Source organism: Melanotaenia boesemani, chromosome 9 (genome assembly GCF_017639745.1).
Source record: "Melanotaenia boesemani isolate fMelBoe1 chromosome 9, fMelBoe1.pri, whole genome shotgun sequence".
NCBI lineage: Eukaryota > Metazoa > Chordata > Actinopteri > Atheriniformes > Melanotaeniidae > Melanotaenia > Melanotaenia boesemani.
The window spans coordinates 30137943-30154051 of NC_055690.1; the positions used below are offsets into that span (position 1 = coordinate 30137943).

Below are 16109 nucleotides of genomic sequence, written 5' to 3' on the forward strand. Positions count from 1 at the left end.
AAAGTTATACAATTGGATGAATGAAGGTGGTTTAGTTTATGCTTTAATCGACCAATACACTGCTGCACTTTTGCACCTTCACATTCGCCAGCTGCTCCATGTGGCTTTGGTTATGGTCCAGAACGCAAAGCAAAGCCAAGATTTTTATTAACTTTTAGCTAACACACACACACACACACACACACACACACACACACACACACACACACACACACACACACACACACACACACACACGCACGCTCACGCACACACTCATACATACACAGGAAAAGACTACTTGACACGTTGTATTTCATTCAAGGCAAACTCCAGATTAATAAAGGGCAGCTTTGAAATGACGTGATCTCAGAGACATATAGCAGACTGAAAACAGGAGAGAAAGGACAAGATTTTTAATTCCATACACTCATCAGCAGATTTCTTTGTGTGTTTGTCTGCAGAACATCGACATCCAGAACTTCTCGTCCAGTTGGAGCGATGGGATGGCTTTCTGCGCCCTGGTCCACTCTTTCTTTCCCACTGAGTTCGACTACAGCTCTCTGTCCCCCACCAACCGCAAACACAACTTTGAGCTGGCCTTTAAGACTGCAGAGTGAGTGAAAGGAACATGAACATATCAAAGCAATGAGATGCAAGCTGTGTTTCTCGGAATCAGATAATCCGACTCTCTGCATGCCTTTGTTGGCGCTGACCTGTTCTTATCGAGTCATCTTTTTACAACTCCTGCAGAGTTATTTTATGCAACACACTTTGATTATACAGTTGCCATGATTGTTTTTCTTTTTTCATATCTGGTGAAAGGTGTGCATTCCTTTCATCTGACTCCATGCCTTCAGAGATCAACATACGCACAGGCTGAAAGCTGCAGACTTTAGATTAGACCTTTAGAGGAGATCACAGATTCATACAATATTAAAAATGTTGATAAATGATTGCGTATCAGATTGCACACTAACCCTGTCACCTCAAAACATGTTGGTGGTCTGTGTTTTGTTTTTTTATCAGTATTAGATTTATATATTTGGCTGATCGTGCTGTTTTTATATATGTTTATGTTGTTATATAGATAATTAAGAAGTTAAAATTCTTCAGATTTTCTTTAAGGAAATGTGTTTTACCACTATTTTCTTCTATCCTACCAACTATGCTATAGATTTAAATAACTTCAAATTCTTACTAATTTTAGCTTAATTCTCTTTAAAAAAAATGTTTTCCTGATGCTGGTTGGACTCTGGGTTCCTCCATTCATGCCTCTGTCCTAATGTGTCTTCCTGTCCTTGTCTCCAGAGTGAAGGCAGGCTGTGACCGGCTCATTGAGGTGGATGACATGATGATCATGGGACGTAAACCAGACCCCATGTGTGTCTTCACCTACGTCCAGTCCCTCTACAACCACCTGCGCAAGTTTGAGTGAAGCTCACAAGCCCTCAGATCAGTTAAAGTGGCACCGAGAGGATTTAGGAAAGTCTGTGTTGCCCCCTCGTGGTAGATTATTATATTTTTCTGTAATTTGTCCATTGGAAGCTGAGATTACAAAGACCATGGGACAGCTGCTGTGCTTTAGAAATTTTTGCTATTACTACATGTTCGTAAGTGACTATCCACACCAAACCAGACTTTGCACCAGAAACTCTGAAAACTGAAACTACAACATCTGAGCAATTCAATTATGCTGTGCTGTGTGATATTGTGTTATTGGGATGATAAGGGAAATGAAACCAATAAAAATGTGCTGTATACATGAATATAGAAGCTTTGTTTCTTACTAGAAGAACTTACTGTTTTTCTTTCTTAAGAACAAGGAGAAAGGGAAGGGCATCCTGGTACAAGGAGATTGTAAATTCATAATAATTCATCAGAAACACCTAAACTTTATTGTCTAATTTACACTAAACACCTGGTCTAATGTCATGAAACAATTCAAATTGTACTTAATAAAGACTGGTTCCTCTAGCTCCATAATCTCAAAACTTTACCAAGGTCTTGCAAAAGGTAGAGGAACTACAACAGCATACATCATGGAGAGATTAGAGAGAAAAATGCATCATAAAATAATATATAAGTAATGAGAGAACATGTATGGAACAGTTTCTTCTAAAGCAAGGCCAAACCAGCTTTATTTATAAAGCACTTTAAAAATGATAAATACTGACCAAAGCACTGAGCAATAAGAACATGACTCACACACACACACACACACACACACACACACACAATGGGGAAGTAGTTACTTAGCTAAATATGATTGTTGCTCTTTGCGTCTTTATTTTAAATGTGTGATTTGTGCTGTTTAAACCTTAAAGTGTCCTCATAAGGGCTGAAAAAGGCATAATCACCAACTATAAATAATAATAATAAAAGTAATAATTTTACATAAACGTCTTTGTGTCTGCCCTCCATTTTGGCTAACGCATTTTATGGAAAAAAAGAAAGATAATCATGTGATTAACAATTAACATCATTTTAAATGTTGTTTTCAGGGTGTAGGAATATTTGAGTGAGTTTTCAGAGCTGAATTTATTTATTTTCTAAAATCCTTTTTTATTAATGTCCCCTGTGCTGGTCTTCAGGACTTTGTTTCACATGTTTGTGTCACCGTTATTTTCAGTGGACACCTCTGTGACAGAGGTAGACAACATCCTTAAAATCTTGGAGGGAGACTCGGATATAGAATTTTAAGAGGATAAAAGTCCATAGAGAGATGATGAGACTGGAAAGGGTTAAAGTTCAGATGAAGAAGCCCAAGATGCAGAGCCAGACACATAGGGTTTAAAGTGGTGCAAACCAGAAAAAAGCATACCATTTAGACAGGTCTACCAGGTAATAGATCCCAACATTAGCATACTTATAATTTTTTAACTTTATGAAACATGCAAAAAAATGCAATGTGTTCCTCTGTATGCCCAAAAAGAATCTATGACAAAAGTTAAATATGAATATTTTTCATAAATTGTTGACTTGTTGTATTTTACTAGATCTGAATTTTTTTTATCATTAAATAAATAGTTTGCATTTATTTAAGGAAATCCTGATGTCCACTGCAGGGGACATCTTGTAAAATCTGAACAAAATAATAATGAAAAGATTCTTTGCAGTTTGTTTTTCACAACCCCAACACTTCATTTATTACAGACAAAACTGAAATTGAAAACATTTTTCAATTTTAAACATTAGGCTGAAGCCTAAAGTTCATAATAATCTGAGGTCATTGAGAGTTCAGTAGATTAAAAACCTTCATGACCTACTTTGAAAAAATGGTAATAACTCAAAGTTTAGCTAGAAATGGTTAATATGTAATGACGATGAGCAGCTTATTTAAAACAGCCTCTCTGTCACTCAATTATCAGGGTGAAAAGCGACCAATCAACAAATACATTTGAGACAAATACATTCAGTCAGAGAGTCGATGAAGACCATGATGAAGAGGAACTGGTAGGATTAGGGACGCGTCTAACACCTGTATCTGCTGGTTGCGCCATCTAATCTGATCCGGATATAAGAAGATGCTCCACCGACTCGTCCTCAGCTGTCTGCGTCGGTGCGGGCCGAGCGGGAACGTGCGCGCGAGGGTTTAGGATGGCTCTGTTCGTGGACTCTGAGTTCTCTTTATTCAGACAGAACCAGCATAAAGACCTGATGGATGTGAAGGCGTTGTTTGGAGAGCAGGAACTCTGTAAAGGTGGGGCAAATATTTTTTTTACTTCTTATTAACTTTAAATTTCCATGAACAAACATCACAAGAAAATTTCTGAAATGAATCCTATATTTTTTATCCAGTATTTTTCAGTCAAACAGTTTATGTTTTTAACGGTTAAATAATAATAATAATCGTGTTTCTCATTATTTGTGGTGGAAGACGGTCGCAGTGAGAGCGCCGTGTCCTCTCCGGAACCGGACAGAAGCGGCTGTTTGATGGAGGGTCAGAGGAAGAGGAAGCGGACCATCTTCAGCCGGGCCCAGCTGTCTGAGCTGGAGCAGGCCTTCGCCGTCACCCCATACCCGGACATCACTCTGCGGGAGCGGCTGGCCGCGCACACACACCTGCCCGAGAGCAAAATCCAGGTGAGGCTGCGCTCGGAGGGGTCTTTGTTTTCTTTGCTTCTACCGCAGATTTAACTTTTTAGGTTTATTTGATGGTATTTTTTTTTAGATTAAAATAACTAAATATTGAAAAGTTATATGTGATTATACTTAAATCAGCACTGGGTTGATGATTTAAATTTGCACAGGTATGGTTCCAAAACAGAAGAGCTAGAAGTATTAAGACTGGCAGACTCCCCAAGTCCAGCAAGCCTGTCCTGGGAGGTAGGTTTGTGGATCCCTGCGCTGGATCTGGGACCTCCACATACCCTGCAACAACTACTCTGGCAGACATTTTCAGACAAGATCAGAATCGATCCTATGAAGATGTTCCACAAATTTACTCAGATTGGATTCAAATCTACAGCAACCCAGTATCATCATCACCTCCATCTTCCTCGCCTCTCCACCAGCAGCCAGTTCGCGTCTGCCCGAAACCCTCAGAGTCCCGTCTCTGGGAGGAGGAGCACCACAGACAGCAGAACCTGGGACTAACTGGTTTCATTCCAAGCTCATTTCCTCAGCCCATCAGCAGGCAGCCTCTCCACCCTACCTCCACCTGCTCCTACCAAGCCTTCACCAACTTCAAGTCCCAGAACCTCACTCCGTCCGGGAGCCACCAGACCGGGTACGGAGGCAGTGCTGGAGGAGGCGGAGGTCACAGCTCTGCTAACCAGGGAGTCTCTTCCCATCCTCAACCAGTGTACTGGGAGGTAACTCAAGGACAGGGTCATCGCCACCACCATCATCATCATCACCCACAGATGGGACCACAGACCTCTATGGGATACATCTCAGATCTCATCTATAACGCTGCGATTGTGACTAATTTTCTGGAGTTCTGACTCAGAATGAGGGACATGGACAAAAGCTGAGCAGCAAAGACCTGGTTCTGTCCTTCACACTCTAGTGTACAAATCTGTGTGTGTGTGTGTGTGTGTTAGATTACACACTAATATGTTGAGATTGTTGTGTTTTCTGTCAGTTTCCATTGTTTTTATCGCTGTATGTTTTTTTTTAATGTGCTTTAGTTTAAAAATTATATTCTGTATAAACCATCTGCAAAACCACACGTATTTATATAATTTCTCAATCCAAGCAGCCTTTTTCAGTTTACTATTTCAAACTAGTAATTTGTAGTTAAAGAGAAGCATTGTTTCAGAAGATGAACTCTGAGGTGAAGAATCTCTTCATCTTCATGTTCCAGATGTTTTCTTCTGAACTAAACAGGCTGCGGTTTCATAAAGATGGATTTTATCAGTGTGTTCAGGCTGACGTTAGCAGATATTGGACATTTCAGTTGGTTATTTGAACAGCTTTGAAGTATTAATGATTCAATGATTGTATAAAACAAAATCACATTAAAAATTTATCCTGTACATTTGCTTTTTAATCAGCTATAAATTAGCAAAATATTAATACACATTTTTTTATGGGGTTCCTATTACAGTAATTTGACCTTCTTTAATTAACAGGCTTCCTTTTCTAATGTAATTACTCTGAAGAATTTAACATTTTTATTCTTTAGTTTCATAATGTAATCTATTTAATCATCATCAGATCCACTTTAATAGGACCACCTTGCTAGCTGGACCCCATTTTTCCTCCAGAACTGCTTGCATAGTATTAACAAGATGTCAGAACTTTTCTCCATATTGACATGACAGCATCACACAGCTGCTGCAGGTTTATCGGCTACATCCATGATGAGAACCTCCCATTCAACCACATCCCAAAGCTGCTCTACTGGATTGAGATCTGGTGACTGTGGAGGCCCTTGGAGTCCAGTGAGCTCATTTTCATGTTCTAGAAAGCAGGTGGAAATGATCTGAGCTTTGTGACATGGTGCATTATCCTGCTGGAAGTAGCATCAGAAGATGCTACACTGAGGTCATAAAGGTATGGACATGGTCAGCAACAATACTCAGGTAGACTGTGGTGGTTAAACCAGGCCACGTTGCTAGTAAGGGGTCCAAAGCGGGCCCAGAAAATATCCCTCATACCATTACACCACCTGCAGCCTGACGTGTTGATACAAGGAAAGATGGATCCATGTTTTTATGATGTTTTTACTGAAATGGTTGAAATGAAGACTCATCAGACCAACAATGTTTCTCCATCTTCTGCTGTCCAGTGTTGGCGAGTGTGTGTGAATTCTAGCCTCAGTTTCCTGTTCTTAGCTGGCAGGAGGCACCTGGTGTGTCTTCTGCTGCTGTAGCCCATCTGCTTCAAGGCTGGACGTGTTGTTTGTTCAGAGATGCTGTTCTGCATCTGCATCACCTTGGTTGGAACCATTGCTGATTTGACTTCTTGTTGTGTTTCTATCATCTCCAACCAGTCTGCCCATTCTCCTCTGACCTCTGACATCAACTAGACGTTCTGGTCCAGACAACTGCTGCTAACTGGATATTTTCTCTTCTTCAGACCATTCTCTGGAAACCCTAGAGATGATTGTGTGTGAAAATCCCAGTAGATACTCAGACCAACAATCATGTCACGTTTAAAGTCACTTAAATATCCTTTCTTCCTCATTGTGATGTTCAGTTTGAACTTCAGCACGTTGTCTTCATCATGTCTACATGACTACATGTAATGAGTTGCTGCCATGTGATTGGCTGATTAGATATCTGTGGACTTACTAACATGGCAAATTGCATATTTTCAGCTATTAAGTCAATGTTAACATCACAGATTATTTAGAAAGGAATGGCATTTTAAAAACTCTATTTATTCCTTTATAATAAATTACATTTAGTTAATGTAAACGATCATCCAACAACAGAGTTGTTTGGTTGAAGCTCCTAATTTTCTTTGGAAAAAAACAACAAACAAATCCAAATGAATAAAACCAATAAACACAACTGTTAATATTCAAATGTTAATTTAAATAAACCCACTTCCTGTTCTGCACCATGTTGTGGATGATGTGGTTTCCCGTTACAAAGCCAGCTCCTGTTTTCCTTCTCCAACATGATCCAACCCCAGAGTATTATCTTTCAAAATATCCAGATTAAAATGATTACATGAACTAAGATACCATGACAGGAATAATTATTTTCAAAGTCAAAATATTTTTTTCATATCTCTGTACTGTAAGTAGCAGGAGATTTAGATGGACAGAGGGAATGAAAAAATAAAGAAAAATAAGTACTAAATTAAAGCTGGAGCTCAGGGTCTATCAGCTTACAGGCTCTGTAATTCGTCCTGGATTTAAGTTTTTAAATATTACAGGAGAGGTATAATACTGAGGCAAATATAACAGACAGGAGTGCCCACTGTACATCCAGCGCTGGACACAGATCAGCATATCATAATCATCTCTAATACCAAATAATCTTCCAATAAACCTTTAATCTGGGTGTCAAATCTCAGATCTTAGGAATATACTTTTTTTTTGTTTTCCAGATGTAGTTACATCTTTTAATCCACCAACTATTATAACAGGACTTAAGAACAGGGCAGTGTGGTATACAAAAAAATCATATCTGGAGGAGGGAGAGGTCGTATGTAATCAGATTTGAAACAAGATTCATGTTGTTATTTTTCAGAGCATGAAAATCTGGTGTTTTTTATGTGTTGGGTAGCTCAATATTTCACTTCAAACCAGATGCAGCAGAGTGTCTGCATCCGAAGATATTCATTATTACATGTATCAGTACTTTGGTATCCAGAGGAGTTTGTGGTCTACCCAATGAATGTAAGGTGTCCAGGTCCTGTAGCTGCAGAAAAAGCCCAGATCATCAGCCTGTACTGTATTTACAGCCTAAATTACCTCATCAACTTGTTGTTTACATGGTTTCTAAACAATAATTTCTTAGATCAGATGTTGGTAGTTGCTTAACAACTGAGTGTGAGATCATTGTTGGTCTTCTTTCTCCTCAGCCTTTTGTCTGAATTAAAAACCAAAGTAAATGAAGTATCTTCATAACTATCATGGTCTCAAAAGAAAGCTGACACAAAGCTGGGAGATTACCAAGATATGTGTGACTGTGTCAGAGTAAATTCACCTTTTAATGGTTATCTGTTCCTAAAAGAAAACCACATTACTTTCAGTGAAAACCAGAGGACTGAAGCTCAGTTCATCTAGGAATGAGTAAAGTGATGTCTGATGAGGAACTGGGCTACAGTAGAAGGTAAAAAAGTGAAAAAAAAAGGTCTTTTATTAGTGCATTAGTAATTTTATTTATTTGTCCTTTATTTAAACAGTAAAATCTTACTTAGATGTAAAATCTCACTCCAACATTGTGCTGACAAGAGAACTGCCAGATTTCCTGAATTTACGTGGTAGTGATTCTAGTTGGAAGGAAAAACTCTGAACAACAATTATATTTATTACAGAGGGAAAAGCAACATTCACTAACAGACACTTCCAAGGAGAAATTACGGGGAAAAGTAACATGAAATAAATAAACATTTTTAGCTGTTTTGTGGAATGTCCATTTCTCCAAAAGTTTATTCAGTTTGGAATTAACCTGACTCAAAGTCACATCTATTTCCCAGAAAGAAGAAGAAGAAGAAGAAGAAAAAACAACATTATTCTTGAGTAAAGGCGCTATGGTTCTCCCAGTTCTCCCTCCATGGTCCGGACCAGAACATAAAGCTCAGCGAGGCCGACCACAGACGCAGCAATCACGGCAGAAATCACTCGCTGCAACACACGCATAGTTCAGGTGCGTTTTATACAGCACAAATTGTTTGTAGCATCTAATTAAAAACAGAATGCAATGATCATAAACCCACATTTTATTCCTGATAGAATATAAACAACATCAGATGTTGAAACTGAGACATTTTACCCTTTTAATGCAAAATATGAACTCATTTTGAATCTAATGGGCGCAACAGTCAGATGTAAAGATGGACAGAGGTTCATCAATCTGAGACAAAATGCATCTAAAAATTGTGGAACAACTTCAGAACAATGTTCCTGACAATAAAATTATGAAAACTTTGAAGATCCCACCAACTACAGTGTACAATATCATCAAAATATTTAGAATCAGGAGGAATCTCTGTGTGCATGGGACAAGGCTGGATGCTTGTGATCTTCTGCATTAAAAGCAGACATAATTCTCTACTGGAAGTAACATGGACTCAGGAAGACTTCTGCAACCCTTGCATTTCTGGGTTCTCCCTTAACCCACAAATGCAGGTTAAAGCTCTATCATGCAAAGAAGCCAAACACAATCCAGAAACAACACCGTCTTCTTTGGACCAAAGCTCATTTAAAATGATATGAAACAACGTGGAAAGCTCTTTGTGTAGTCAGACGAATGAAAATGTGAATTTTTTTGGGGGGAAGCATGAATGTCGTGTCCTGCAGACTAAAGAGGAGAGGGAGTATCCAGCTTGTTATCAGTGGACATGCGAAAAGCTGCATCTCTGATGGGATGGGGCTGCATTAGTGCCTATGGTGTGGGCAGCTTCCACATCTGTGAAGCTCCATCAATGCTGAAAAGTACATGGAGGTTTTACAGCAACATCTGCTCCCATCCAGACATCTCTTCCAGGAAAGGCCTTGCAAATTTCAGCAAGACAAACCACATGCTGCATCCATCGCAACAGCATGGCTTCACAGGAGAAGAGTACAGATACTGAACTGGCCTTTCACCAACAGAAAACTTCTTCTGGAAGGTCTGGAATATCTCAGCCATCCCAGAGCCCAATAATACCAGTTGTTTTGGATGCCATTAAAACAACTACTTGATACATTAAGTTTCCTGACCAACATCAACAGCAATGTCCAGTTTCCCAAATATAATCAGCACGATTGACTGCACTCACATCGCTATAAGGGCTCCGACTGAAAATGAATTTATCTGAACTGTAAAAATGTACAGTACATTCAGTCAATGTACAAGTTATTTGTGACTCAAACATGGTTCTGACAAAATTATGGCCTGGGTCAACACGAATCATTCATCCTGACATGCAGCAGTGCGGGGGTAGACTGCAGGCAGGCGCTGCACATGATGGCTGGCTCCTTGGTAAGTAAATACACATTGTAGGTGATATTGGCTACCCCCTGAGGCGCTAGCTCCTCAGAGGTGTGCTTCGCCGTGGATCATGCTGTTGTGGAACAAGCCACCTCAAAAACTGGTGGAGGTGTCTGGATGCATCAGGGGGCAGACTGCTGTGCCATCCCAAAAAGGTGTGCAGAATAATCACTGTATGGTGTCCTGCACAACAACGCACTGAGGAATGCCATTCCCCTTCCACCTGGTCTCCCTCCCTCTCACCATGAGGACCCTGACACACAGCCCCCTCCTGGACATGAAGAGTTTCAACGGGGAGCAAGGTTGCATGAAGGTGTCATGCAACATTTGTAAGACAACAGTAAGCAAGGTTAATTTTTTAACAAGTTCTTTTAATAAGCTAGAAATGTCAGATAAAATGCCACACATTCACGGGTTTGTTGCAGTTCATCCTAGACTTCCTTCACTGCACTGACTGTTTCTCTTTGAGTTTGCAGGACGGTGTCCATCAGTACCCGGCCAATTCCAGGTGCGCCACGTGCCCGGGGCACACTTGTGCTCGGGCAGGCTGCAATACATCCGCATTTTCTGAACTGGGGAATCTCCTCTTCTCCCACTGCTTCTAACTGTCTAGTTCCTGGGAAAACAGTATAGCTTTCACTGCTTCTGCACATGTCCGGTGTTTAACCAAACTTTATTTAATAACAGAATTTAGACTACTTTACCGGTCTCCGCCTGGTCTGTGTCTCCCTCCTTGTCCACCACTATCCACACTTGCAGGAGCATGGAGGCTATTCTTGATGTAATAGGTGTGGGATTGGGTGTGCCAGGGTCTCCACCTGTGCCAGACACCTTCTGGCGGTGGCATGCCATCTTCCTCTTCGCCTCTGCCTTCAGATCTGACCACTTCTTTTTGACTTCTGGCACCATTCACCGCGGCAACAATGTGCTGCCACTCGGCAGCCTTTTGTTTATTTATGATTCCACTACTGTGTCTCCCAAATAAAATGTTTTTGCGAACATCCACCTCACCAACAAGCACCTTGACTTCAGCCTCTGTGAAACTGCATTTTCTTGTCTTTTCATTTGCCATGATTAAGCTCAAAATGCCACAGTTCTGCTGGCTTATTTATAAACATAAGGTATTTTACATTGACCATTTATGGTAGAATGTGAGTGTGCAGGGGGTGGGATATGAGCCAATTTCACTTGCGCAAACTTCGAGGAAGAGTGTGATTTATAAAGGGGAAATTCCTCTCCTAAAACTCCAGCAACTCGTCTCCTCACTTCCCAGATGATTGTTAAAAGAAGATGGGATGCTACACGATGCTAAACATCACCCTGGAACTACTTTTTAAGGACGTGTTGCTGCCGTCAGATTCACTATGAGCTCATATTTTCCATGAAACCGTAAAATGTCCCACATGACCCAACAGGGGAGGTTGCAGAAATGTTGGTCTTGACTTTTTTGCAACATGCATGTTCAGAGTCAGTGAACCAGAATGAACGAATTAACTGGCTTTCATTTTATTTTACACTAGTTTAAGATTAGATGTGTTAACACCTTTAGGGCCAAATTATGTTACAGACAGAACAAGTTATTTTCATTTTTCTACTTTTACATTTAGGTCAGTGACATTAATGTTAATGGGTATGAATCAAAGCTCAGTTAAATTTCAGAGGTTAAGTTGAACTGGTATCATTAAACCACAGCAGAAGAATCAATGTGGAAACATCAGGTTTCTGTTAGTTTGATGGAGCTCAGAAATTATCAGTCAAATCCATTAACTGCGATAATAATTGTGATGATATAATCATTATAAAATATATTTATATGATATATATAATAATTACTGATATTCTTTCTTACCGCTGTAGTTTCAGTGAACAGGTACTGACTGCCCATGTAGGAACAGGCAAAGGCAGCAACTACAGTCACCAGGAAGTTGAAAACAGTCACCAGCACGGCTTTAACCGACCGCACTGAAGGGAAGAAGAGGATTCACAGCTCAGTTTCTGCTATCACGTCTCCAACAGAACATCTGCAGCACACTAACCTTGTCTGCCAAAATCTGCTAGAGTCCCATTTCTGTTGATTTCCTGAGAACAAAAAATGATAAATTTTCTCACAGCATATTCAGGGTTGACCTTAAGTCAAACATCATTTTTAAAATCCGGTCCATGAATTACAGGAAACATGTGACAACATACCTGAGAGTTGACATTCCGTGTCATCCTGTTGTATTCCTCATTGGCAAGCTTTGATTTGATCTTCTCCAGACGTGCAACTAACTCTAGATTCTGAAATAAAGAGGGAAAGAAATCAGGTAGTTATGGTTAATATGAAGCTTTAGGTGTCTTACTAGTAAAACATGACACTGGTAAGAGTTGCAGTAACAGAGGAGCATCCGTTGACTGTGGAAAGCAGATGGAGGCAGTCATTGTGAGGTCAGCCTTCAGTTGTGAGGTCAGTGGCTTGTCAGCAGTTGCCATTTTGATCTTTTGAAACTGGAAATTATGAGTAAGTGGTGGATTTAACTGGAAGCCAGCTTGTCAGTGACAGATGGACGTAGCAGGTACATCTTTTTTTTTTCTCTCGACAAACAGGCTAAAACTAAATGATCAGGTTTGATCACATAAACAAAAAACTGACTGGTTTACTTACTCAGAAATTTTTAATAAATCATGTTAATACAGTAGTATTAAAACTAGGGATGCCATGATTACCTGATTTTACAATAAATCACAACATCAAATTCCAAGATTAATTAGTTGTAAAGATTCCTCAATATCATCACTTTCCATAAAGGATTATTTCTGAACATCCTAGATCAGCACAACTCATGCACGGAACAAAAACAAAGCTAAACAACATCCGTGTTACTGCCTGTGTTGCTTTATTTTTATTCAATGTGAGTTGCAGAAGAGGCATGTTAGAGAGGGAAAGTACGGCAGAGGAAGAGCTTTTCCCTCCAAACAAACAGATTCTTTGGTTATAGAACAAAATTACCAAGGTGTCATTGTGGAGGAAGACTTACCAGCCTGAAGCATGACATATAAAAAGCGTTTCACCACCTGCATGATAACCATCAGCTTTATGCTAAAGGTACAGGCACAGCAACTGGGTTCATTTATGGTGATGTTTACCAAACGTAACATTGAAATAAATATTGTGCCATTTGCAATTTTGTTTTTTTGTACCACTCGGGCAGGACGTATAGTGCGAGTGACGAGTTAAGCGTTCAGTTAACATTATATGTATGAGAAAACCCCCAAAAAGTTTTGTTTTAAAATATTTTCACTGTTCAACTATAGGTGCTCGTCATAAAATTAGAATATTGTGAAAAAGTTGATTTATTTCAGTTAGTTTAATTAAAAAATGAAACTTTTATAATGTAGAGATTCATTCCTCACAGACTGACATACTTCAAATGTTTATTACTTTTCATTTAGATGATTATAACTGAAAACTAATGAAAACCCCAAATTCAATATCCCAGAAAATTTGATTACTTAGGACCGACACAAAAGAAAAGATTTCTAGAAATGTTGGCCAACTGAAAAGTATGAGCATGTACAGCACTCAGTAGTTAGTTGGGGCTCCTTTTGTCTGAATTACTGCAGCAATGCGGCGTGGCATGGAGTCCATCAGTCTGTGGCACTGCTGTGTTATGAGAGCCCAGGTTGCTCTGATAGTGGCCTTCAGCTCTTCTGCATTGTTGGGTCTGGTGTAATCCAGAGATTTTCTATGGGGCTAAGGTCAGGCCAGCTTGCTGGCCAATTAACAACAGGGATACCATGGTCTTTAAACCAACTACTGGTAGCTTTGGCACTTTGTGCAGGTGCATCTCCATAAAGTTGGTCACCGGCAGGAAGCATGAAGTGCTCTAAAACCTCCTGTTAGACGGCTGCGTTGACCATGGACCTAAGAGAACACAGTGGACCAACACCAGCAGATGACATGGTACCCCAAACCATCACTGACTGTGGAAACTTTACACTCCACTTCAAACAATGTGGATTCTGAGCCTCTCCTCTCTTCCTCCAGACTCTGGGACCTTGATTTCCAAAGGATATGCAACATTTACTTTCCTCGGGGAATATAACTTTGGACCACTCAGCAGCAGTCCAGTCTTTTTTGTCTTTAGTCCAGGAGAGACGCTTCTGATGCTGTCTCTTGTTCCAGAGTGGCTTGGCACAAGTAATGCGACAGCTGAAACCAATGTTTTGCGTACGTCTGTGCGTGGTGCTTCTTGAAGCAATGACTCCAGCTGCAGTCCACTCTTTGTGAATCTCCCCCACATTTTTGAATGGGTTTCGTTTCAAAATCCTCTCCAGGGTGCGGTTATCCCTATTGCTTGTACATTTTTTTCTACCACATCTTTTCCTTCCCTTCGCCTCTCTATTAATGTGCTTGGACACAGAGCTCTGTAAACAGCCAGCCTCTTTAGCAACGACCTTTTGTGTCTTGCCCTCCTTGTGCACGGTGTCAGCGGCCATCTTTTGGACAACTGTCAGGTCAGCAGTCTTCCCCATGGTTGTGTAGCCAACAGAACTAGACTGAGAGACCATTTAAAGGCCCTTGCAGGTGTTTTGAGTTAATTAGCTGATTAGAATGAGGCACCAGGTGTCTTCAATACTGAACCTTTTCACAATATTCTGATTTTCTGAGATACTCAATTTGGGGTTTGATTTTCATTGTTTTCATGGATTTTTCTGGAATTATATTTTTTTGTTACTTTACTTTGTTATATTGCCATCAAAAGATATAAATAAATAAAACTTTATGACCTATAATAAGTGTTCATGTTATTTACACATTTATAATGTTGTGGGATTTGTAGCATAATAATAAAAGTAAAGTTATTATTTGTTTTACAATACCAAGAAAATATATATTCGTGGCGTCCCTAAGCACGTGATTCAGTTGCATACAGCTGGAAGATGGTGGGAGCTGTGAAATGAGCTGAAAACATTAATACTGTGAGGTGTGTTAAAGATCTTACCCTGGGAGGCTTCACAACCTCAGGAAGGTGCAGACAGCTGTCCTCCAGGAGCTCGTGCAGGTACAAAGGATGCTCTGAAGAAAACAGTTGGAAGTATTAACTGTATATGATCATTAATCTCTGCACATTAAACTTGGAAACAGCTTCACCTTTGTCTCGAATGTATTGTTGAAGTTTTCTGGCTGTGCTGAAGGACAAGACTGTTGGTTGGGGTTTTTCTAGAAGCTCCTCCAGTTCCTCCTTCAGTGCTCGAGGCAGAGATAAGTCTTTGTTTGACAATAATTCTGTCACCTTGTGTTTGAATTTATCCCCGACAACAAATGAAGATGCCATGATGCTGTCCAGCTAACTCTGGCCCACAAGTTACTTTGATCGGTACCGCTAAATAAATAAAAACGTTTCCCAAGCTTGTATTTTGACGAAACACTTAATAAGTTCATTAAATGTTCTTTCTTAATATAAAGTTGAGCGTAAACGCCCATTAAAGTAAGCAGATATTGTCAGCTAAGGATAACAAACGCAAATGTAAGCGGCCATATTGGTTTGTCTTGTGACAAACGACGGTTTAGCTCACGTGACCAGTTCTGGAGGATTTTTTTTTAATACGCGTTTTTCTTAACTTATAAATTCTCATTTATAACATTTGTTTAAAAATATTAGTTTGCCTAATAAGTTGGTCACAATATTATGTGTCAGAACGTAAATCTTGCTCATTACATTACACGTGAGCGCTTTTGGTGCCTTCAATGTCGCCTCATAAGGTGGTACTTTTTGCCTTTACATATTTCGTAACGTTGATTACAATTTAAACAATCGATTCAGCGCTGTGATTTTCTTTCTTTGTTTCTTTCTTTTACAACCAATTCATTTCAATATCATGAAATAAATGATAGAATGGTATATGTAGTCACTTAGGTTTGATGTGACAAGGACAGAATATGTGTACAAATTACCATTATACCTTCGTTCAGAAGCGGGGACTCGCTGTCCTCGTTGTTCCTACATTTTTAACGTTTCATGAATGCAGCGTCAATACCCAGCTGTA

The 16109-nt window shown here is 39.8% G+C and overlaps 3 protein-coding genes across 3 annotated transcripts in view; 2 read left to right on the plus strand and 1 right to left on the minus strand.

The window, feature by feature from the left end:
- smtnl (smoothelin, like) overlaps positions 1-1748 on the plus strand; it is a 32651-nt gene extending 30903 nt beyond the window's left edge. The window contains exons 9-10 of the mRNA XM_041994448.1: positions 444-595; positions 1291-1748. Coding sequence (XP_041850382.1) covers positions 444-595; positions 1291-1417 — 279 coding nt within the window. The 3' untranslated portion in view covers positions 1418-1748. The remainder of the gene's footprint in view (positions 1-443; positions 596-1290) is intronic.
- Positions 1749-3366: 1618 nt separating this feature from the next.
- Positions 3367-5388, plus strand: sebox (SEBOX homeobox). The gene is made up of 3 exons (XM_041994464.1): positions 3367-3682; positions 3860-4065; positions 4233-5388. Exons 1-3 carry the CDS (start codon positions 3580-3582, stop codon positions 4926-4928), a joined length of 1005 nt encoding a protein of 334 aa, XP_041850398.1. The 5' UTR covers positions 3367-3579; the 3' UTR covers positions 4929-5388.
- A 2863-nt stretch (positions 5389-8251) lies between these two features.
- Positions 8252-15672, minus strand: tmem199 (transmembrane protein 199). The gene is made up of 6 exons (XM_041994471.1): positions 15214-15672; positions 15065-15138; positions 12270-12359; positions 12116-12158; positions 11929-12041; positions 8252-8731 (listed from the first exon to the last, which is right to left on the minus strand). Exons 1-6 carry the CDS (start codon positions 15395-15397, stop codon positions 8636-8638), a joined length of 600 nt encoding a protein of 199 aa, XP_041850405.1. The 5' UTR covers positions 15398-15672; the 3' UTR covers positions 8252-8635.
- Between the last annotated feature and the right edge of the window lie 437 nt (positions 15673-16109).

Excerpts from the sequence above, each read along its gene's own strand:
- sebox (XM_041994464.1), top strand. The coding sequence starts at position 3,580 with ATGGCTCTGTTCGTGGACTCTGAGTTCTCTTTATTCAGACAGAACCAG. Across the intron at positions 3,683-3,859 it reads AGAGCAGGAACTCTGTAAAG|ACGGTCGCAGTGAGAGCGCC; the intron begins GTGGGGCAAATA and ends TTGTGGTGGAAG. Across the intron at positions 4,066-4,232 it reads TGCCCGAGAGCAAAATCCAG|GTATGGTTCCAAAACAGAAG; the intron begins GTGAGGCTGCGC and ends AAATTTGCACAG.
- tmem199 (XM_041994471.1), bottom strand. The coding sequence starts at position 15,397 with ATGGCATCTTCATTTGTTGTCGGGGATAAATTCAAACACAAGGTGACA. Across the intron at positions 12,159-12,269 it reads CACGGAATGTCAACTCTCAG|GAAATCAACAGAAATGGGAC; the intron begins GTATGTTGTCAC and ends TTTTGTTCTCAG. Across the intron at positions 8,732-11,928 it reads TGTTCACTGAAACTACAGCG|CGAGTGATTTCTGCCGTGAT; the intron begins GTAAGAAAGAAT and ends CGTGTGTTGCAG.